We start from the raw sequence: 24,942 nt of genomic DNA on the forward strand, positions 1-24,942 counted from the left end.
GTTACTGCTACTCCTCGCCTTCAGAGCTCTGTGCCCTCCTGTTATCTTTCCTTTCATCTTATAGTCAGGAAAAGATAAGATAAATTGATTACTGTTGAGTTATTATCTTCTCTCGAGAGTACTCATATTTTAAAGGAATATACATGTGAGAAGCCTAAGAAGTGAATCTCTAATTGTGAAATATTAAGGCAGTGAGGCTCACAGAGGGGGTAACTGGGTAATCACTTCGCTAGGTTACACTAGGTATATGGCTACTGATGTGACCTCTATGTAAGGTTAACCTTGCAGTAAAACTTTTTTCAGGATAGGGAATTTACATTTGCTTTAACCATTTCTTGGAGTGTGTGTCATTCCTAAATTATTTCTGTTGATTTCACCCCGATCTTTGCAAACTTTGCTGGAGTCCTGCAAGACATTTTTTTTTCTGTTCCCTTTTTTATCAAAGACAGGAGAAAAAAAAAAAGAATTCAACTTAATCAACATTCAAGGGATCCAGCGTCTATTGACTTGCTGGTGACAGGTTCTCTAAGAAAGACCTCCAACTGTAGAATGATAATGGCCCAGAATAGGCACATCTAACTCTGTCTGGGGATCATAGAAAAGGAAATACTTTGTGAAGGTTGACAGGGGTTCCAAGCTAATGGGATGGTGGGTGTAAGGCTTAGAAGTCCAAAGAAGCCCATACACGTTGAGGACAGCTGAAACTGCGGCTGGGAAGAACAGGAGAGGAGTTTGGGCAGCCAGGCTGTGGCCACGGAGAGAAAGCCAAGAATGCCATGCTGTGGAGTGTGAGCTTCCCCCTTGGGGTTGACAGGGACCAAATGCACAATTAAGTAGGAGAAGCACATAATTAAATTTGTGGTTGGCAGGAGGGCAGAAGACAGTAAAAGGATGGTGAGCCTGGAAGAGAGAAGACCTGGGTCAGGTGGCTGTTTTAGGTTATCCAGGTTGAAAAAAAGAAAAAAAAGGTAAACATGACAAGATCTTAAAATAAGTCATTGGCAGCTGGGATGCAGAGGAGGATAAATTCCAGGGAAATACAAGAGAGAATGGAAATGAAAGATCTGTACCTGTTCTTGTCCCCCCATATTCCATGCAGGGTAATGAATGAATTCTGGCAGCTTCATGAAAGAGATGGGGGTTTTGTTCACTACAGCGCCTAGCACATGGAGGATGTTAAAGATTTGTTGAATGCATCAATAAGCACAGTCCCTCTTTCCAACATGATATTCAGAATCATTTTCCAGCAACCATATAATTCTCTCCTTCCCGAAAGAAGTGATGAGAAGCACACACAGACCAGGAAACCCAGCATCTTTCTATTTTGTGTGCCTAAAGATGATGACCCTTCCCATCTAAAGAGGTGGAAATGTCTGCCTTGCTGATTTTTGAGAAGATATACCTTTATGAGCTCAGGTCTGTGTTTTTTTTAATGCTGGCCCAAATTACAATGCAATAGAAGAATTATGGAGGCATCTTGAAGAAGTTCTTTTGGAATGTTAACCAAAGAACAGATAAAGGTTCAAATAGGAATTATTTCAGAAAACAATTCCCTAACACACTTGGAAGAGGGAACAAAATGGGCAGAGGGTATCTTTAAATCTGCAGGGATCTCTGGCTCAGTGGAAGCATTTTTTCCTGATAAACGTTCTAACGCTGATAAGGCGATCTGTGAGGGACTGTTTTTGCCAGGATTGAGGACAAAGAGCTCTTTGATAGCCTTCCCAAGTTGCTAGGCAATGGCTGAATGATCGTGATAAACTTCAGCTAAGCAGCTCTAAAGAAATGTTCGTGCATTTCATGCCTGATGCATTATGCCAGCAGCCTCAATGTGAAACCAGCATTCACTAGGCATTTGTGATTGCATGAATGCGGTAAAATAAATCATCTGGGGTGTCATTACTTCTCCCTCTCAGAGATAGAACCCAAGCTCCTCGTCTTGCTAATTGTTCATATTTCTCATGCCAGTACTGCAATCTTTGGGGCACTACTGAACGAAGGACATGATTTCAATTCAATGTCTGGTTCCTGAGCAACAAGCTATTAAACATATATTAGAGCGAAGAAAGATTTGTTCGTAATAATTAGGCTTGATGATTATAGAAGAGAAGAACCACAGTATAGAGTCATAATACTTTTCCTTCCTTTCTAACCCTCTTGCTACCAAAGCAGCCGCTTACTGTTGGCGTACAGACATTATTCACTGGTGTATCCACCTGTGCCCACGCAGTGTCCACCCTGAGAACATGTGAGCCTCTGCTGGCCAGGAGCTGGCAACGCTTTACCCTTGTGTTCCCAGCACCCAGCACTGTGGCTGCACACAACTTGGAGACACTCCACAAGGGGTTGTTAAATCTTTCCATGTGTATACTATGAATTTTAAAGATGAATTAGAAAAGGATCTGCTTTCTAGAGATGACCAAGTGAAAAAAAAAATCTCAATAAGTCGTATAAATCATCGATGTTTGCATTTGTAGCTGGAAGACAAAAGCTCCAGAGAGCATGACCTGCCTCATTCTGGACCTGGATAAAAGCACACAGAACAGACTGCTAGGCAGAGGGGCAACTCTGGGAGCTCTGGCTTTTTCTGTAGCCTTTCTTTTTGGAAGACATGCCCCTTCCTCCACCCTCACCTCAGGGACTCTGCGGATGTTCTGCTTTTATAGGACTCCCTCCCCACAAAATCACACAGACAGACAGCCAGGGGCTTCTGCGTGAATGCTGTCCACCCTTCAATACCCTGGTTGATTGGGTGCATGAATGTTAATTAAAGCTCATTTGCACTTGAATTTGTACCTTCTGTAACTGCATAAAGAAAGGTAGGTCCCCCCTAACTATAACAATTCAGGCATCACTAAGCCACATGAGAGATCACTGTGGGACAGATCAGTACCTAAAGTAGCAGTTCACTTACTCACTCGGTCAAATTTGGAACATTTAGGGGAATTCACAGAGGGAGGCCATCCTTTAGGAGAGGAGCTTAGACCACTGTAGGCCTAGTTGCCCTTGCTGGGAAAAGACAGGCTCTTCTTATAAACTTGCCTGTAGGCTTTCCTCTTTCTAACGCCCCCCTCCTGGCTGGGCTCAGATAAAGCACCCCACCTCTCTCTCTATTCTTCCTGCCACTGCATACCCTCATACATGGTTGCTAGTTCCTCTCTCATTCCTACAACTCCTAGAGCTTGAGTCGGTGTCCTAATCTCTTTTCTCTTAGTTTAGCATTTAACTTTTTTTTTCTGGTATGAATGTACCCCTAAGCCTTCTGCCACTAGATACAAGACTTCTGTCACAGAAAGGCTCCCTGGGACCCCCACCTCTTCAATAACGAGAGTAAAAAACCATAGCACAGGTCAGTCCACAGACTGGTAACTATGTCAGTGTATGGGCCACTGGTGCAACTTTTGAAAAGACAAATGAGGCCATCACGTAAAGTTGTGCAGGCTGTACACTGCACCAGAGCCCCTGGCCACAGCGTTAAGGCAGGGTAGAAATCCAGCTTGCCCTCCACCTGCCAAGAAGTGCAACCTGAAGGATTTCCAAACCTTCTCCAAATTTGTACAAAAGGTGCTTTATGGGCTGGCAATGGCTCCACCCCCCTCCTCACTCACCTTCCAGATTGTCATTCAGTAGGTGTGAGGTGGGGACAGGGAATACACAAGTTAAAAAAGTTCCCAGGTGACAGTGATCCTAGCCAGGGCTGGGAACCAGGCTGGAGACGGCATATGTTCCCACACAGCTGGAAGGAAATCTTGATTAGCTATAACGCTCAGTGAAGAGGTGTTCTGGTTGAATGAAGTCAGGGCAGAAAGGAAAAAAGAAAGTCAGCATATTTCTACTGTTTGGGGAAAATATAAAGCATATTACTTCACTACTCTGGAAATACACATACACACACACACAATTAATTACATTTCATTAACATCTAGGACTTGAGAACAATCATTTTGAAAAGCCAGTCTCATTTTATAGCAGTGTGTGCATGTGTGTATGTGTGTGTGTGTGTGTGTGTGTGTGTGTGTGTGTGTGTAGAGGTGTGGGAGAAGGAGCCCAGCCTATATTCTGGATGGTGTTTCATTTTTCCCTCATTGTTTTTTAACTGCAATCTGCCTCTTCTTGATAAAGTAGTCAATTGGCTAAAAATATTCACATTTTTTTTAATGGTACATTTCTTTTAGAAATAGTATCTGGAATGTCAGCTGCAACTTCTGCTTTGGGTAATCTATATGGCAGTACCTTTGAAAACCTGTTTTAAAACCAGGTAAAATGGAACTGCCAATGATAGAATCTCAGTTATTTTAAGAGAAAAAGACAAACATTAGAAAAGTGTCAGAAGTCATGAGGAGTGGTGGAGAGCCCCAGGGTAAGAAAGCAAGCTGATTTCCTTAGTATATCAGGTTAGCATCTGACTTCCTCAATGCGGGTGTGTTATTTTCTCTATAAGGAAGAATAAAACTCTCCCAACCTTTATCTCTGGCTCTAAACCCAGAGACCTGATGAGCATCTCCCTATAGTGTCCTCTGTGACCTAGCAGTATTAGTGACTTTATACCTTCTTATTGATTTGCTCAGGGGAAGAGCCCAGGTCCCTGTGTTAGACTGCACCAAAACTTCACTGTTAACCCATGCACTACTACCCTGTCCAGTAAAATTTCACCTAGAGCACTCTGAGCAACAGGGAGGAGAGAAAACAATCATTTACTTCCTGGGCTCCTGTTACTTTATCTGGCCCGGCATCTGGTATCCAAATGAATAGCAAGGCTTTCTTTATCTTGAGAAAGGTTCTTCTTCTACTTACTCAAAATCAAGTTTGTTGATGAAAAATTCTGAGTCTCTCCAGTGTTGACAATGAAGGGTGCTCTATATAAATAACACAGAGTCTATTCTACTTTCCTTTGGGGGAAATAAACCCATTCTTGGTCCAACTGTAGGGTGCATTTTGGAACTTTAGTAACCTTCTTTTCCTCTCTGCATGTTTGCATATACCAAGTGTGTACTGTGAATGTGGGGGATGACTTCTCCTTAAAAAAGTCTCTGGCAGTCTTAGATCCTCACAGATCAACAGCCTACACAGAAGACCCACAGAAATGAGACAATGGGGCCATGAAGCCAAGAGACAGCAAGGGCAACAAGTTAACAGAGCAACATGAAGCAGCAGAGCTTCTTCCCCTTTAGAGAAGCAGACCAGTCACAGATGGACAGAGTATTACAAGATTATGCTGTGTGACAAAGTCACTGCATTCCCGCAGGAGCTCCATAGGTCTAAGGCCAGATGGGATAATTTGTCTTACCCCATGACCCAGACTGTGGAATGCAACAAACACATTTTCTGGCTGGCTTCAGGCCAAATCATATCTCCTGCTTTTCTCATGTAGACAAGAGTATGCCTTTCACAGTCTGGCTCTAAATCATCAAAGCAGGTAGATACTTCAGCAGTGACTGCTGTGTTCAGGAACACATCACATTTCCTCTATATTCATAAGATAAAAGTAGATTTGGTAGAGCATGGTTCAAAACAATTGATATGGTCTCTCTGCTAGAAAAGTTCTGAATTTGCCAGGGGGTTCAAAATGCTATTTCACTTCATTGTGATCATGGATAACTGAGTACTGGTCATTTTATTTGAGGAGTTCAAAAACTCTAGGGAAGCCACAAAATCTGGTTTACTCTCTAGCATAATGTAGTTATAACACTGAGTAACCAAGAGCCACATGTAAACATGAGGAGGTGGAATTTCACACTGTGAGGTCAGAGTTATCTTAGCTTTTGCAAGTCAAGGAGAAACTAGAGGGCAAGAGAGTCCTTGTGTCTGTGGGTAACTCCTATTGACAGAAAATAAAGTCCATTACCCAGCCTTGGTCTGTTTCCCAAGGTAGCTCTGAGACACTAGAAATCAAGCACATGACAGTTCATCTCAGTTTACTCCTGTCAGAAGCCAACGCAGCTCTCAACAAATTCCAAAGGACTGAGAGACACCACTGAAGAGGTCACTGCTGACATCTTTGGTTCAAGGATCTGAAGACATGTATTGTCATGTTAGCAATACTTCTCACATTGATCTACAGACTCAATCCTCATTAAATCTACCTTGTATCTTCACAAGAATTGGCATGCTGACCCTAAAATTCATATAAAAGTTCAAGGGACCCAGGATAGCCCAAACAGTCTTGAAAAAAAACACCAAAGTTGTAGAACTCACACTTCCCACATTTCAAAACTTTCTACAAAGTTATAGTGATAAAAACAGTATGGTATTGGCATGAGGACAGATATACATATCAATGGAACAGAAGTTAAGAGTCCAGACATAAATGCTCTCACATTTATGGTCAGTTGATTTTAAAACAATACAGATGATGGGTAGAGATGGATGAATGATTTTCTCAACACATGATGCTGGAACAAATGCAATCAGCATGCAAAAGAATGAAGTTGGACCCTTACATCACACCAAAAATATATATATTTTATATATAAAATAAAACTCAAAATGGATCAAAGACTTAAATGTAAAAGCTAAAACTATAAAATGCTTAGAGGATTACAGAAGTAGAAATCTTTGTGACCTTGGACTAGCCAATGGTTTCTTAGATTGACACCAAAAGCACAAAGAAATAAAACTAGACAAACTTAACTTCATCAAAACAAAAACTTTTCTGCAGAAAGAGACTTCATGAAGAAAATGAAAAAGTGACATAGTAACAGAATGAGAGAAAATATTTGCAAATCATATATCTGATAAGGCACATACAGATAAAATACATAAAGAATATTATAACTCAATTATGAAAACATAGGTGACCCAATTAAAAAATGAGCAAAGTATCTGAATAGACATCAGATATACAGATAGATGAAAAAAGATATACAGACGGCTGAAACTAAACACAAAAGATGCTTAGCATCATCACTTATTAGGGGAATGCAAATCAAAAACTCAATGAAATAACATTTCATACCACTTGGATGGCTAGAATCAAAAAGACAGATAATACAAATTTTTGGTGAGGAGACACAAACCTCATATACTACCAGTGGGAATGTAAAATGGTGCAGCTGCTTTGGAGATCAGCGTAGCAATTCTTTAAAAGGTTAGAGTTATCCTATAACCCAGGAATTTTACCCCTAATTTATATACCAAACATATATACCCACACAAAAACGTGTACACGAATGTTCTTAACAGTATTTCTCAGAATAGCCCCAAAATGGAAGCAACCCAAATGTCTATCAGCTGATGAATGTGCAAATAAAATGTGGTCTACCCATACCATGGAATATTAGTCAAAAGGAATGAAGTACTGACATAGTTCCAATAGGAATGAACCTTGAAAACAAGCCAGGAGAAGAAAGCCGCTCACCAAAGACCACATGGTACATGAATCCATACAATGTCAGACTAGGCAAATCAGACAAGAAGTAGATTAGTGGTTGACTAGGGTAGGGAGAAGGGGAAGAAGGTTGCCTGGTTCACATGAGTTGGGGGTAAATGGAGAATAAGTTCCAATAAGTACTACTGGGGTTTTTTTATGAGGTGATAAAAATCTTCTAAAAATGATGGTGATAATGGTTGAACAATTCTTTGAATACACTAAAAACCACTTGATTATACAATTTAAATAGGTAAATTCTACAGTATATCTTTCTGTCTCTCTCTACCTCTGCCTCTCTGTCTATATATAAATGAACACATATAAAGATATGCATACATACTCTCTCTTCCTATGTACACACCCATGCACACATATGAACATACACATACACGCACACATGCACATATATGAAGAGGTTGCCGGTTATCAGCACTTATCACCACAGTCCTCTCATATAATTCTCATAAGTCCTCATCCATTTTCAGAATTAATCTCAGTGTAACTGCCCTATCCCCCAGCACTTTCTGGAAGAAATCTGTGTATGGCAGAGGGTGCAGTAATGAAGAGAGCTGGAGATGCAATGGGAGAGGCTTAGTGCAAATCCCCACTTTCATGTTTACTGACCCTGGGGCCTTGTTCAAACCACTGAACTTCTCTGTGCCTTAGTTTCTTCAACTGTAAAAAGGACAAAATGATATTTTCTACCTTGCAGAGTTTCTGTGAGCCTGCCCTAAGTACTCAAGAAGCATTACTTATTATTATTTCTGTTTTTCTTTTTATAAATTTTTGCTAAGAGGTAAGACCACCATGACTTCATAATTTCCTAAATGTCACATCTCTGGCATAGAGGCACAAGATTCTCCTCTGAAAGATGCACCTTTTCAAAATATGAACCCTCACCAAAGGGGACAATTAGCTTGATACTACCAGTTTCTGTTTTAGAAGACAAGCTAAAAAACCATTTTGCAAGACACTAAAGCATCGTCAATATGGAAATAGTTCTGTTCTACAAATCTCTCTTTCTTCTCTGAATATAGATACACATATATTTAGATACAAATACAACATATACAAATATACATGAAAACACACACATACACAAATGACTATGGGTGAGAATCTTAAAAGAGAGTTTTGGTTCATTTAACTACCTCTAAACCTGTACCCAAGTTTCACAGTAGTTGACGCTCAATTGGCACATCAATAGTCAACATTTTATTTTACTTGCAGAAGAAATTGCTCATAAATATACCCAGTCCATTCATCCCAACATTCAATAACTTTCCTGGTATATTCCCATTTGTAATTTTTCTAAATAAGCATTGAAAATTCCATTCATTCTTTAAGGCTTTGTTTTTGTTTTTTAGAATAAGCTTGATTTCATGTAAAAAAAAAAAAAACAGGAAAAAGCAGGATCCCAATTTGCTTGGGCATTCAGTTCCCTCTCCTGAGTTTTTTTATCATAAGCAAAAATACGGCTCATTTTCCAAGACCTCTGTTAGTTTGATAAACTGCCTAGCTGGAACCATGAAGACATATAAATAAAGAGAAACTTCCACCTTGTGGTTACAAAATTGGTACTCAATCGTATTATGAATTTTTATGACTTAAGTGTTATTGTAAGAAAAAGAAAGTTTTAAAACTTTCATGTATAGCAATGAATATTTTAATACTTGCATATTAACCATATTAATATTCAATATTTTTGCCTCACCAAGGTGAACTTAGTTATGTTCTTATGGTTTATTTCAATCATTCTTTCCTCAGGGCTCAAAAATATCACAGAAGGCTTGCTAAGTAAATGCTTAGCAACCCCACCCCCCACTCCTGCCAGCCTGAATTCTGACAGTCTGACTATACATTAAGGCTCAAGATCAACTGTTCCTGAATGTTTCAACAAGAAGTCATTACTGGATTGCAGATTAATTAGGCTTAGCAGTAATACCTTTTGGGTAAAAATGTGGCAGTTTACTGAAGACTTTACCATTTTTTCTTCCCTGAAAGGTGACCTGCATGTGTTTCTCTAAAGTAGCAAGGAATGGTGCTAGGTGTAATCTGGCATGTTTCATGTAGCAGTCCTTGGCTCACCTGACCATCCAGGGAGGCAGCGGCAGTGGCCCGTGGTGGAGTGGCAGCCATCCGCATGGCTACAGTCACAGCGCTCCGCACAGTTCAGGCCATATGTGCCATCCTGCGTGGAAGACAGCAGTGAGGTCATGGAAATGCACAATTAGAGATGACAGGGACCTTGGTAAGCCACTTCGGATACAGGACCCTCTTCTCCCAAACACCTCTCAGCCACATGCATTATAATTACCTCTTCCCATGTCTTCTTGGTCCCCCAAACACAAGTGGTAGTGTTTGAACATCACTCAAATTGTAGTTCATGTCTAATATAATGGTCGGTCCTACGAATGGTGAAGCCAACTATGCCACTATGTTGATATACGTATATGCAAATATATGTAGACACATTAATTAATCAAGAGAATCTTTTTTTATCTTATCATAAGTTACCACTCATAAAGAAACTTTCTTTTGCTCCTAAAAGATTTTTATAAAGTAGCTCAGTGTTGCTTACAAGACATGCTACTCGTTAGTGGAAAGGGAGGATCCTAACTCACATAAAGCTCTAAAATTAAAAGAAAATGCTAATTGAATGAAGTTCATTTCTGTAAGTTGTTCATGTGATGAAAACAACCATAAGGAGCAGTGAAAATCTTCTGTTGCTTGTCCCAATCAACATCCTCCTTTCTATGCAGAAGTCTAAACAACATGAGTATCCTGATCTGAGATCCTAAGGAAGGCTGGAGTACTTGGTGGTACATACTCCTCCCTGATCTATTCCCAGGCCTTACTGTTTTAGCCTGCATATCAGTTTTGGTCCAGCAGAGACAAGACTCTTTGTGGTCGTGATCATTTAGTTTATGGGAGGGGAATGGAAAGTGCTGCATTTATTTATTAACTTAAATTCAATTAGCTAACATAGAGTATGTCATTAGTTTCAGATGCAGTGTTCAATAATTCATCAGTTGCGTGTAACACACAGTGTTTTGCATTGCAGAGCCCTGTGCTTTCACGCCAGATTCTGAGGAACGGAGGACCCTATAAACTTTTGGGCAGTGCACAATTACCAAGGGCAAGGAATGTGAGAGCCAGCATAAAACAGGTTGTAGGTGTATGACAGCATTATCATTTGAGTAGAACTTAATAAAATAAAAATAAATAGGCCCCACTCATGTTTGCTGGGGCTCTATAGCATTTAGCTTCACCATAATATGAGACACTTAAAGCATCATCGGAGTTCACTGAATTTTCTAATGCATCTAACACACACACACACAGGCTTTGCTTTTTCTACAATCAGACTGGGAGTAAAAGATGCTCTTCAAGCCCATTTCAGAGCACTGATAATTTGTTCACTGGTGGATGAGAGGAAGCACAACTAACTTTGTCCTAGGGGTTTGGAGAGCACAGAAAAGCCTAGGGAAATGTTGGGAAATGGGTTATACTTGATGAGGAGGAAGCCCAAGGGAGAATCGGCTCCCCCACCATGAGGGGCCTGGTTCAGGGGGTCACAGTGTCATCCCGCCATCTCTCCTGGAGGCAGAGAATGCACATTACTGAGAGAATGCTTAATGGCTCAGGAGGAAAGAAATGAGATAGGAGGAAAGAGTCATGAAAAAGAGGGCAAGAAAAAGGCCAAGGGCTTCTGAGGAAGAAAGGGAAATCAACATGTTACCGCAGAACGCGTGTCCCACTTGCAGCTTCTGTCTGCCTGTAGTAGACACGGTACAGGATTTATAATGATGATTCCCTCCAAAATAGGTCAGCAGAGTGGAATCAGACTTGAACTAGGGAAATCTCTGGAGATTCTTGGGGCTTGAGACATAGTTGTGTTAATAGACGGCCGTTTCTAAACCTTTCATCATCTAGATGAGGGTTTCTGAAGACACTGGTCACCACCCTTTCATTCCTCTGCCACTTTCCACCCCAGAGACGGGAGGAATTCTGTGATAACAGAGACAGAATATTTGGAGAGTTGACACGCAGATGCTGGGTGTTTGATAAATATTGTTGACTGGGGCTGCCACAAAGAGACGGGTGTATAGGAACAGAGAGAACAGGAAGGATGGCGGGGGAGAGGGGACCCAGGCAGAGATGAAGGGAAAGAAGGGAGTGATTCTAGCAGAGCTACCTAACCAGTTTCCACATCTATTCCTTTTCCAACCTATGTCTGATTCGACTTCAGAGCCCTCATTTCTTATCGTGATTTTGTTTGGTTCACACTCACATCCCTGAAATCAGGAAATCTGCCCCAGCGGGCTGACACTCTGGCCTCAGCTGGGGCGCTGGTTCGCGGGTACCTGGCAGGGGAGTTCACATTTGTCCCCGCGCCATCCAGGCGCACACGTGCAGGTCCCATCCTGGGTGTTGCAGGCTCCCCCGTGGAGGCACTGGCAGGTCAGGTTACAGCTGAAGCCCCACGTGCCACTGGGACAGCTGATGGAGCAGTCCACCCCGTGCCAGCCTGCCACGACAAGAATGCCAGAGCATGGAGGAAACGACAGCAGCGGAGAGTTTTCCCAAGCCTCTCCAAGCCACATTTCCCTTTAGAGACATTTTGGAGGTGCACAGCAGGGTCCCCCACCCCAGCACAGGGAGCAGTGGTGCTACCGTGTAGTGCCTCCATCAGCAACAACTGAGGTACCCAGAATCCATCTGTGTTGTATGATCAGTCAAAGATGCCAGCACCAGGAAGCTCCGCTGGGCTATCAGGAAGAGATACGGGGGTGGGGACACCCCTAATGTGCAGCGAAGCGCAATGCAGAACGCTGAGGGTTGCTCTGGGTGGAAAAGCGAAATATTTCTATGGGAGGGTAAAGGAAGGTTTGTGTTTGAAAGAGCAACCCCATCTTTAAGGCAAACCCAATTAACCACAAACAGTGAGTTTCCAGGACTCTGCCTGTTGCAGCAACTATAAATAGACACATTTTGGCATAAAATTGCATAAAATTGGTGCTCGGCTGCACTTCTTGTTGTGACTCCAAACCAGTCGTCTTAGGAGCATGGATATATGTCTACTTATTCACTTTTACCCAAAGCATAGAGACTCCCAGACTCTTTGGAGCTGGCTGCAACCTTAGAGATCTTACCCCAATCCCTTCCCTTGGCTCCCAAAAGCACGAGAGCCCACCCTAGACAAGGGCTGGCTGAGTTTAGATGCTGAATGTTGGCACAGGTGGAGCTAGAACCCGAGTCAGGGTTTCTCTCTTATGACCTTAGGAGGTACCAGGATGAAGGCCAGATGAAAGATTCGTTCGCCCACTTACCTGCCTTGCAAGTACAAGACCCATCTACAGGTGAACAGACAGCATCGTTCTTACAGCCACAGAGAGAGGAACAGTTTATCCCATAGGTTTCCAATGGGCATGGGATAGAGCAGTCAATTCCCTACACAGGCACAAATAGGAAAATGCATGCAATTTTATGAATGAAATAAGACCAACACAAATAAACAAAAATACATCTTGGCAATGCCAATTATTTCCCCTCTCTAATTTGCACACTTGTATATTTTTAAAGTTTCTAAACGTATCCAGTATACAAATTTTAAAGATTCAAGGCCAATGCTAGCTTGCCTGCTTAGAATACAGCACTAAATGGAACTCAAAGCCTGCTTCCTCATTAGCTTCCCTTCCTAGCAAATACAAAAAAACCTTTGTCCTTGCTCAGACAAGCAGATATAGAACAATAAACTATCAATTGTAGTCAATAAATAAATAAATATAAGTATAAACTATACATTAAATTGCACAATGCTTCCTAGACTTCCTTGTATGATATATAATATGGTTAGTGGGTGAAGCAAAGCAATGGAACACATACTCTGCCTATAGCATGATTCAATTTGTTATCGGACAATAAACCTAAAACAAAGAAGTGGGCCACCAAGGATGACTGGAGTATATCTCCTTTAAAAACAGAAGAGATATGGTGTGCCTGGGTGGCTCAGTCAGTTAAGCATCTGCCTTTGGCTCAGGTCATGATCCCGGGGCCCTGGGATTGAGCCCCGTCTTGGGTTCCCTGCTAAGCAGAGAGTCTGCTTCTCTTTCTGCCTCTCCTCCCTGCTTGTGCTCTCTCTCTCTCTTTCAAATAAATAAATAAAATCTTTAAAATAAATAAAAATAAAAACAGAAGAGCCTTAACACAGGCTAATTCAAGGGCTCTACCAAAGAATAGTGGCATAGGTTAGAAAAGCTGGTAAAGAAAGATCCTCTCAACTCTGAGGCTTTATCACCTACTCATTCCACATTATATGCTCTAGAATAACCACCAACATCTTCATCGGTTAATATCTTTCAAATGACAGAAAATAATCAAGACCAAACCATTTTTCTTTAAAACAAGGATTCCTAATCTACAGCTAAGAAATCCCAGAAACTAGGTAAAATCCTGCTCTGTTGGCACACAGGCCTATTTGCAAGGTCTGGATTTTCAAAGGCACTGAAAAACTTACATACTGTTAACCATCACATGTAAATATATAATAAATGCTGACCCGATAATGTTATGTGCCTTCAAATTGCACGGAGTTAAAATAAAAACCATTCAGAGTAATTTCGTGGAAAAGTAATTTCTTTGTTGCCTATATAATGTAGTAAAATAATTACATAAAGAAAAAATTATGTAAGGAATAATTAAAATACATCATAGTCCATGACATATATGAATTAAATAATTAATATGAACACTGCCTTTATACTTTTACCTGCTTTCCAGTCATCATTCTAAGGTGACTACTCATTTATTTTTTTTTTTTAAGATTTAATTTATTTATTCATGAGAGAGTCAGAGATATAGGCAGAGGGAGAAGCGGGCTCCCCACAGGGAGCCCAATGAGGGACTGGATCCCAGCATCCCGGGATCACTACCTGAGCCAAAGGCAGATGCTCAACCACTGAGACACCCAGGTGCCCACTTATATTACTTATTAGTACTTTTCTCTTCATTCTCTTGCTTGTTAATGAAGTGACAGATCTTAGCATTCACTGTACTTCAGAAAAGGTCATATACGGTATGTGGCATCAATATGTTTCACATGATACCCCTCGGCTCCTTCCTCCATAGCCACTCACTTTGAATCCTGGGGCACAGATGCATTTTCCAGTCACACTGTCACAATCAGCCCCATTGTGGCAGCTGCAGATCTGTTGGCAAGCTTCCCCAAAGAATCCAGGAGAACATGTTTCGTTACAGTAGAGTCCTGACCAGCCCGGCTTGCAGGCACACTCTCCAGACATGGGGTGACAGCTGAGAGACATGGATGAAAGGAGAAAGTCACTCTCGGGTGAACATGACACCCAAGGCCCATGCAAATGTTGCTTTGGCCATGAGCAATGAATGGCTGGGTAATTCCATGCACAATAATTTAAACTGCCTTCCCAGGCTTGCTATGATTTAATTAATTGGCTGAAACCTGATTGGTACTACAGAAATGTTGCGTGAAATCAACATCATGCTCGAACAGGAAGACTATTACCACCGCTTCCTTTTGTCTGAAACTTGTTATGATCTTCATAAACTGAAAGCACTAATTCAGTGACAGGTCAACTAGATGAGAAGGTTTAAAGAACTACTCTGTCCAATGAATGATACCGGATCAGTTAACCAGGATTATGTCCAAGGAACTCCAAAGGCTGCAGGCTTCTTTGCCTGTTTGCATTCTCGTTTCTCCATACCTGGTGGTGGAGCAGCTGTCTTTACCTGAAGCAGCAGCTGCACTGACAGGCCAGGCAGCCAGCTGTCACTCTGGAGCAAATGGACACATCAGCTGCGTTGAGAGGCGTGCGTTAGTGAGGCTGACACAATAGGGCACTCTGTGGCACGCAAAACACATGTGCTTCTCGCCATAGGAAAATCTCAACGGTCAAACTAGCTCTGCTTACAATCGGAAAGCTGTTAAAGACCATCTTCCTCCCCTGGTAGAGATAAATCTCTCCCATTAACTACAGCCAACAGCAAAATCCACTGTCTCATCCAGACATTTGGTATTTATCTCATCTACAGATTTTCTACTTTTAGAAAGAATGATTTGCTGGGAGAGGAGAAAGCTGAGATAGAAGAGCTGCTCTCCCTCTACCCTGGTACCTCAGTGAAAGCACACAACCTCTTGAGCCTAATGTACAAGTCTGTCAAGGGCAGATCTCTGCCACACCTCTGTTGGTTGGACAGTTTGCTCCTTTGCTGCAACTAAATGCCCATAAGCAAAGGCCTAGGCATCCATCACAAACATTACTCAGGGAACATGCTATGAAGAAATACCCAAGTGCCACTCTACATTTAACATGGTTTCTTGGGTATAGAAGGTTTGGATTTGAAAGGCAAGTGTTTGAGTCTCGGATCTCCTTAGATCTATTCAGATCTACTCATCTGCTCCCTACTCTTGAGCAAACAAGGGGCACCTTCATCTCAAACATAGCATGTCAAATACCGAGTCTTTGTTCTTCCTGTCCTATTTACTCTCAATCACCCCACTGAAGCAATGGCACCACTAACCACTCGACTGTTTAAACCAGAAACCTCAGAGTTATTCCTGGTAACTTCTCCTTCATTTCCCATATCCACTTCATCACTAGGACCTAGTATTCTACCTCAAAAATACCCTGCCTTCACCTTCATCTCTCCATCCTCATCTTCACCATCCTCATCTTCACCATGCTCCCGATGCCTAGGGCATGTATCCCCCCCAAACCACGACAGCTTTCTGCCTTGCAACTCTGCATTCACTCGTGCCTTGTCACCTAAAGAGTAGATGCTATCCTATCATTCTTGTTGAAACTCTTCAGAAACTCCCCACTACACTTAGAATAAAACTTGTGCTGTCTAATACAGCTACAGAGACTGTGTAATTTATTGTCTAAGCTAGGATATTTTCAAGAGTGAAGAGGGAATTACTCATGATTACATTAGAACAACAGGCCCTAATCCAAATAGTCCCTGTGACCCTAGAGATAACATCATCCTAAATACAGCCCACAGGTCATTATTACCTGGCCACTGCCTACTTCCCAAACTCTTCTTTAGGTATTATTCTCTCTTTATTACTATGCTCCACTAAAATGGGTTTCTTTTAGTTGGTGAAAACATTCAGCATTGCCAATATAAGGGCATGGCATGGGCTATTCCATATGCCTAAAATACTGTTTCCCCATTCTTTGCCTGGGCCTTTTCATTTTACCCATGTCTTCCTTCCCCTCTAGACCTCCAGCTCCATGAAGACAAGAATCAAGCATGTTTTGTTACCCATCCCTGGCCCAAAGTGGGCACACAGGAAATACTTATTGAGTTAGTGAAAATGGCAGTTGATGTACAGAGGGATCTGATTCTTAAATATTCCTTTCCCAATATCTCCAAGCCATCCAGCCATGCTAAATAATAATCTGTATATCTGCACAGAAAGGCAACATTCACCCTAGAATTAGTTTTTAAAATGTCAAAGTTGATGGGAGGAGCACTGGGTGTTATGCTATATGTTGGCAAATAGAACTCCAATAAAAAAATATACTAAATAAATAAATAAATAAATAAATAAATAAAATATAAATAATAATGAAATTAAAAATAAATAAAATATAATTATTATTTGAGAAACTAGATGAATTCACTGAGAATGATCATAGATCTAGAAACTGTATATAGACGTTTTCATAGCTTTTGAGATTATTACTTTGTATATTTGAAAAACTATAATCCATAGAGATTATTGATGATATGTTATTTTGAACAGTTACAGTTATGAATGGCCTACATTAAAAATTTAACAAGAATTTGCAAATAAAAATAAAAATAAAAAAATAAAATATCAAAGTTGTGGCTAAAAAGGAACCACCATTAATTGCAGGGAATACTCACTCACGTGACGTTTCTGATGATACTGTAAGTCAATGCACAGTCTAGCAGCTAGCATTTACTGAGCACTGAATATGTGTTAGTGTCATGCTCAGGAATCCACATGCATTATTTCATTCAATCCTCACAAGTCATTCTAAATGTTGGGTATCATCTCACTTTATAAATCAGGCAACAGTGACCTTGAAAGAGTAATTTATCCAAAGCCCAACACGGGTAGTAGCAGAATCAAACCTGAATACAGATATATTTGTTTGTTTTTACATCAGAGGAAAAGGAAGTTTGTTCGCAGCCTGCTAGGGGGGCTACATATGAAAAAGAATGGCTAAAATTTAAGAATTAGCAATGGGTTAGCAGAACCAATAAAATCTGTATTGTACAAAAGCAGGGACAAATTTAAATTTCCTTCAGAAAGGTCCAACATTTGAGAAAGGGGAGAGGAATATTTTAAGTGTGGATCAATGTAGCTTATCTTACTTTGACATACTATAAAAAAATAGTAAAAAATATTACTTTACATTAAAAAGTAGAAACTCATATTCATGGTGTAGACACAAATGTTAAACAAAATAGACAATCCAGGGATAGGTAATTGACTAAGTTGTAGGCAGACACAGAAATTGATATTCAATGCCCCCCAGTGAGTATTAGTACAGCACACTGGTTCTCAGATTGATTGACACCAAAATTAGTATTCTGCAATTTGTAATTAGATATAGGAAGCCAGAGCACTTTGGAGGCATTTGATGGGTTTTAATGCAGGCAGCTTAATTGGCAATGAGATTTACGTGTTGATGTGAATGCAGCAGATTGGAGGTTGAAAGGTAACATGCTCCTACTCATTTTCTTTCTAAAGAACAGACTGCTTTGTGTATATGAAAATAGGATTATATGCAGATAGGAATACCTATCATTTCATACACATATATAACTAGATATAAACATTTTAGTAAAATTTTCATTTTAAGAGTTAAAAGAGTCCAATGCCATATTGGCCAAAATAGATCGTAATCAAACTTCCTTTTATTCATTTACTTTGGTGCTATTAATGCTCATATGTAATGACAATTATGTGGCATTTGCAAATAGGCATATCCTTATTGCCCACAGCTATTAAATGTCCTTATTAACAAGAGTTAATATACATATCCCATAAGGAATCTTAATAAATCTTAATTTTGTTTTGCTGTTCAAAACCACTTCCACCATAAGTTAGTTTTTGGCTGAAAAGTACAGGTCACAGTGAATGCTTCAGGCTCTATAATAGTGCTATAATAAAAAACATGAATATCACTTATAAATACACTTAAATTTATTTCAGTCCTATGATAGATTGTAAAAGTAAAAATGGCTAAAAATTCTTGGCAACTTCTCCTATCAGGAGGTAGAATGTATTGAAATTGTAGTTGGTTGTGTGACCTGTTTTGTCTACAGGGACATTAGCAAACATGACTTAACCAAAAGTTTCAAATGTGTTTGCATGTTGGCGCTTGCTCCATCTTTTGGTGCTTTTGGAAGCCAGTCATCATGCAAAGAAGCCCAGGCTAATGTGCTAGCTGCTAAATACACATGGGGCAGGCACCCATTAACTGGCCAGATGCTGGACCAGTGAGGGAGGAATTCTAGGACCAATCTACGTCTAGTTGATCTGCCAGCTGAATCCAGGAATGAAAGCAGAAGAACCACTGAACTGAGCCCAGCTCAAATAGTCAAACAAAAAACCAACTGCAATAATCATTGTTTTGTACCATGATTTTTTTTAATGCAGCAAAAGCTAACTGATACAAACTTCTACCCAGATATGTGGCTCCAATATATGTCAATATGTACATTCAAATACTCAACATTTACCTAAAGACAATAGAAACTAATAGTCTGAACTGCATATGTTATCTTAGTAATCAAAATGAAAGGTTTTAGGATAAATACACATCATAAATTATGTAATAGCAAGCTCTACTTGCTTGATTAAATAGAAAAATGAACAAGCTAGATTTCCAATTAATACAAAGATCCTATGCCTTTGGTTCAAAGGAATCTTGTGTTTCCAAGAACTTTACACTGAAGTTTAAGGTGTAAGAATCAGATGTATGACTCCAACTGTGAATTCAACAAGACAGAGTCTTATCATCAACACTCAACTCATTTTAAAAGAAATTTTCAAAATGTTTTTATTTTTAAATTTTTTTAATTTTCAATTTTTTTCTTTTTTGCAAAAGCTAATTTTTAAAACTGGTTTTCAGGGAAGCACTTCATATGTTAATTGTTTTTAATCTGATTATTTGTTATACATTATTAGACAGATTTTAGTGTTCCTTTGATCTATGTGAGTGTCAAAGAATTTCCCGTACTTCTTTGGTAAAGCATACCTGCTGAGATTCATGTGGTCTATGTCAAAATTATCAAGATACTGATGCCAGTCAACTAATAGTCCCCTTGGACCTTGCCACTACTAACATGGTACCCCATTCCAACAAAATCAACATTCTCTCTTCTTCTCCAGTTCTTCTCATAACACAGCTCCTTTGAGTAGGCTTATTAATCTATTTGACATCAGGCTGCATACAATGAAAAGCACTCTGATATTAAAAAGCTCTTAGCTGTCACTACATGAGGCTTACCTTTTGCTGGGAAAAGCTTTACACTACAGGAAAGGTAGCCAAACTAATGACATGTCCCTACTCCTACTAGCTCCTTAAACATAGGAGAGTTCAAAAACAAACAAAACCCTGCCAAGATGATTCATTTTCACTCCTCAAATGTTTACTTAACCTTGTCATGTAAAGAGTGGCAATATTTGCCAATAAAGAAAACCAAAGTTGATTAAAGCAGCATGCAAAGTTGCTTGACATACATTAAGAATGCACTTCTTTGATATGTCCCAGTAAAATATATTCTAAGCATGCGCGCATGTGTGGACACACACACACACACATACACACCCTTTTATGGAACAAAGCCCTTTTTTTTGTTCCTAACAATGGCTTAAAGAAGAGACCAACCACAGGCTTCTGCTTACATTTAACTTTTGTGCATTTGAGATCTCAAGTGGCCACAAGTTATCTTTCAGAAGCATAAATGAAGTAACAGCTGTGCTGAATGCAATTAATTCCTGTAACATGTGAACTGCTATATAATGTACTACATTTCTGTTAGACCCAACTTTTCCAGCAGTTTGCAAATGAAGGCCCAGAATTCTAAGTGATATGTATCTGGTCCTTGGGGGAGGGAGAGGAAGAAAGTGGGTGGAGAGGTATTTTCAGGGGCAGACAAGGTATAGTAGGGTGGGTGGGAACCATAGTTTCCTGTTCTTAAATTCTTCAAGAGATTTTTGAGCTAAAAGACCCCTGTGAGTTTTATGTCAGAGTAATCAATTCTGAAAACATATTTCACATGAGACAGCCACATGTGAAACGCTTTTACAAATCCTCCACCAATGCACTTCCTTTCTCCACAGATGTGCTGTCAAGTAAAAGATGCTGCAGTAAGAATCATTTTTGTGTTATTTTTACGTACTAAACTGGACTTAACTCATGCCTCTCATTACATCTTTGCTTCTTAGGGAATGTCACAGAATCCCTCTCTTAGGGAAATGTTCTACTAACCCCAGTAAATTTAATTTTTGGCCACGGCCATGAATAGAGAAGAGAATTTAACAGCCACCCAAGACCATTTACCAATTTTAAAGCTACTAACTTGGACTGTCACCTAGTAAGGAAAGAAGTTTTCCATGTATTTGGTGGTTTCTCCCCAGAATGACCCAGGGGCAGGAAGGGTCTCAGAGTGGGCATCTCTCTGCCAATCCCTCCTTTCAAATAGTAGACACTGCAGTTCCAACTTTAACAGGACACAACCTTCCAGGGGTGGCCGACCCTCACCTATGAGTGTTGTCCACGTGGCAGGGACACCGCTTGTCACATTTGATGCCGTAGAGCCCTTCGGGACACAGGCGTGCCTCACAGTGCTCACCAGCAAAGCCTGCTTCACAGAGGCATGAGCCACTCACGTGATAACACTTCCCTCCATTGACACACTGGCAGGTCTCAGCACAGCGAACTCCATATGTGCCAACGGGACACTCGTCCTGGCAGCTACCAAGCAGGAAGTGAGAGCAGAAGATAGATTAGTTAATGCCATGTACAAATAAGCAGTATACATACCAGAAAGATACAAGGAGATACCAGAAAAGGGAGAGGAGTAATTGCCCAAATGAGGAAATTAAAATATATGCTTTTCCTGTTTCAAAAAGAAAAACTTCATAGCAAATTCCAAACAATGTTAATTCTCTTGGCTTTCATGGTGACACTAATCTCAGCCATGTGTCTGCTCTTTTCAACGCTGAATGGCAATAATTGTTTGTCATTTAGAAAGTTATGTATTTAATAAACAAAGTTCTCTCTACATCTGGGGAAGTCAGAGCTATTGCAATCAGGTTTCCTTGATTCCACCTGGAGAACTCTTGCCACGTGAAGTTTCTTTCATAACACAAAATTTCTGTTAAGTGGGGTACTGTCCTCTGTTTAGAAGAAAGGCTGGCAAATGGCAATGAAAAAAAATGTCAGGTCTCAAAAATTCACTTTACTTTTAAAAAATGACATTAGAGTCTGGTCCCAGAGGAAGGACAGGCTCTGGATAAGTCAGATCAGGTGGGCAGCTGAGTGGCTAGAAGGAATCATGAGAGAGAAGAGAAAATTATCATCACTCCATAGAATGCATGACAAGTTGTCGGGCTAGCCAAGTTTCTTTTTGACCTGGCAAGGTGACTTCCAGTGTGTCCTGCAACAGAAGGTGCACTTCCTGCCAAGGGAGAGAGAGATGGGGTCTTTGTCTAGCCAAGCGGCTGCCATAAGTACAATACACTTTGTGGTTGGGAACCAGCAGACACTTCCCATGTGGCTCTCAAGTCACGCCAGACCCATGGTCAGAAATGTAGGTCAGCACTGCATTTTTTCAGATCAGTATAATGCAAGCAGCAAGTGCATAATAATGAATTCTAGGATACCTAAAGGAAGTAGCAAAAGCGCTGAAAAGCAAACATTTTCGACAAGGCTTTGCATATTTTTAATAATAGGGTGTGATTAGTAATAATATCAAGTTTGAATGGGATTCTATTTAAATATAGATGATAAATCTTGAGATCCCTTTGATACTTCTCTGGTTAACCCTGGCTCTAGCATATATTTAATGTGATAGAGACAAGGAAAGGGACCTCTTGTAAACTTGGTCTCACCTGACACTTAAGATATCTTGCGGTGTGTTTGTTAATAGGCAAAATCTTCAAATCAATTGCTCAACAAACCATTTGCAAAGTCCTGTAGTAACTACCTATCATTTAGCATAAAATCAGATGTGTGCTTTGAAATTACATAGGAGTATACCTATTTTTAGACCAGAGTATTTTAAAAAGGTACTCTATTTTTAACTTGTAAGAAGCTTTAATAAGCCAAGTCACTTAGTTTATTCCATAAAGATGTCAACTTTAGAGAAAGAAATGCTAAGGTACAATAATTTGGCCACACCATGGCTCTGCTAAGGGCTGCTAACAACTTTTCAGCCTGTCTGTCCAGATTTTCTTGTGATTCAGTACCAAAAAGGAAAAGATAAACAAGATAAAATAACATTGCTTTCTTTCTCTTTCTTTTTTTAAAGGTTTGATTTATTTTTTGACAGTGGTGGGGGGGCTCAGATGACCAGGAGGAGGGGCAAAGGGAGCCCGAGGAGCAGGCTCCCCGCTGAGTAGGGAGCCCTGACATGGGGCCAGGAACCCGGGATCCTGACCTGAGCCAAAGGCAGACTCTTAACCTACCGAGCCATCCAGATGCCTGCTTTCTCTCTCTTATATGGATTTGAAAACAAATTCAACTGTTAAGCTTTGGGGCACATGATTTTAACTTAGTAAAAAAGGTTAGCTCTAAAAGTAGGTGAACTGAGTATAGATCAGAAGTCTGGAAAAATGTCTGCTGCCAAATAACAGGGAAGCAGTGTGTATATTTTATCCTATCTTGGCAGAGACTTCCTTTTCTTTGGGAAAACAAAATCCATAATAGCTGGTCCTGACCCATATTTACCTTTTGAACCTATAATAAAACATACTACTAGTTTGTATTATAAATGGCAAAAACCCATTTGAATTTCCCTCACTAAAGTAGCCACTACATAAAGCTTGGTTCGTATTCTCATTTCTTTTTCATCAAAGTTGCACTTGTATGAAAATCCTGCTAATAATAGTAATGTCTACTTCCATCACCAAACCAAGGCAATAGGATATCTTTCTAGAAGTAAACATTTTCCATCTTGAAAATAAAAGCAATCATGAAGTAGCTTATACCTTTCAGGTTAAAAGTCTTTCTCAGACCTATCTCCTCCCCTTTTGGCCCCTTTATCCAAAAAGGGCATCATTTCTCAACAAATTTTAAGCCCTTATTGTTTTTGTGACCACAGGCAGAACAACAACAACAAAAAGCTCTCCTAGGAATTAGTAAAAGAGGTAACAGATTTTCCTACGAGAGAGGGCAGAAAGGCTGATAAAGATAGAGCCATAAAAATTGGTCATAGTATAAATATGGAAATTTAGAATTTATACATTTTTTAAATTTTTGTTTTTGAGTAATGCTCTGGAATTGGAAAAAAATGGATAAGCTTAAAGTAGAGATAATAAAATATGACACCAATTCCCAAATCAGTGAGGGTCACAGGTTTGTTTTAATGCCATTTCGATTTTTATGTTGCATCTTGTTACAAACAGATGGAAAAGGAAGTGACTTAGCATGTAAGGGGGTGGCAGCTCCTTTCTCTCTGCCCCATTTTGAGCATGTCCCTCCCTAGAGTGCCTGGAATAATTGGGCCAAACCATGATTTAGTGTGAAAGAATCACATTCCTCATTAAACCTGGGATCGATGGATCAGCTGCCTGCCTTTCGAGCATCTGGAACTGCTGCTCTGGGGGAAATATAAAAAGAGTTGGAAAATAGTTTTTCCATAATCCCCAAAACAGGAAAGCTACCCCAATTAGAGACCACTGCTACATCTCCCCAATTCCTGTCCATCATTTCTGACTTTACCTCCTTCGGCCCACATTCCTTCTTCGCTTGTGGGTTATATGGAACACAGGCATGTCCAGAGTCCTGTCTTCACACCTTGGGAGGGATGATGACAGAGCCATAGCTCTCTCCATCCAGTGAACTCTTAGAGAGCACCAGTTCTGTGCATGGACCCCAAAGGCCTAAGCAATTCCATGGCAAGCCATTAGCATTGAGAACACTCCTTTAACCCCTTTAGAAGAATTTCTATGAGGATCTGGAAACCATCTTTTCTTTCCTCTTGCTTGGTGGTGCCATATTACATTTCCTCTCCACAGTGTTCTCTCAACCTTTCCACAAACCCCAAGGACTATTATTTGGACGTCTCATGAGCTGCTCTGCCTGCCTACAAGGTGTCTGTTTTGTTTGTTCTGTTTTCACTCTGGCTGGAAGGGCCGTGCCCACATCCTGGGAATGCTTTGCTGGCAGCTGCCTGTGGTGGTAGGTACCTGCTCCTCCAGCACCAGTGCTCTGGTCTAACCTCAGTGATCAAATTACACTGACTTCTCCAAACACGGAAATGCCAAGACCCCAGGCCCTCAACGCTGCTTTCACCACATCTCCTACCACAAAGTGCCCCAT

At 40.4% G+C, this 24,942-nt stretch overlaps 1 protein-coding gene across 10 annotated transcripts in view; it reads right to left on the bottom strand.

Moving 5' to 3' along the window:
- Positions 1-24,942, bottom strand: part of MEGF10 (multiple EGF like domains 10) — a 164,520-nt gene that overhangs the window by 26,661 nt on the left and 112,917 nt on the right. For all 10 annotated transcript variants that reach the window (XM_025994995.2, XM_072728658.1, XM_025994994.2 and 7 more), the window contains 5 exons: positions 21,160-21,372; positions 14,509-14,683; positions 12,703-12,823; positions 11,737-11,900; positions 9,458-9,560 (listed from right to left, as the gene is read on the bottom strand). In XM_025994995.2, coding sequence (XP_025850780.1) covers positions 9,458-9,560; positions 11,737-11,900; positions 12,703-12,823; positions 14,509-14,683; positions 21,160-21,372 — 776 coding nt within the window. The remainder of the gene's footprint in view (positions 1-9,457; positions 9,561-11,736; positions 11,901-12,702; positions 12,824-14,508; positions 14,684-21,159; positions 21,373-24,942) is intronic.

This window comes from Vulpes vulpes, chromosome 12, assembly GCF_048418805.1.
Source record: "Vulpes vulpes isolate BD-2025 chromosome 12, VulVul3, whole genome shotgun sequence".
NCBI lineage: Eukaryota > Metazoa > Chordata > Mammalia > Carnivora > Canidae > Vulpes > Vulpes vulpes.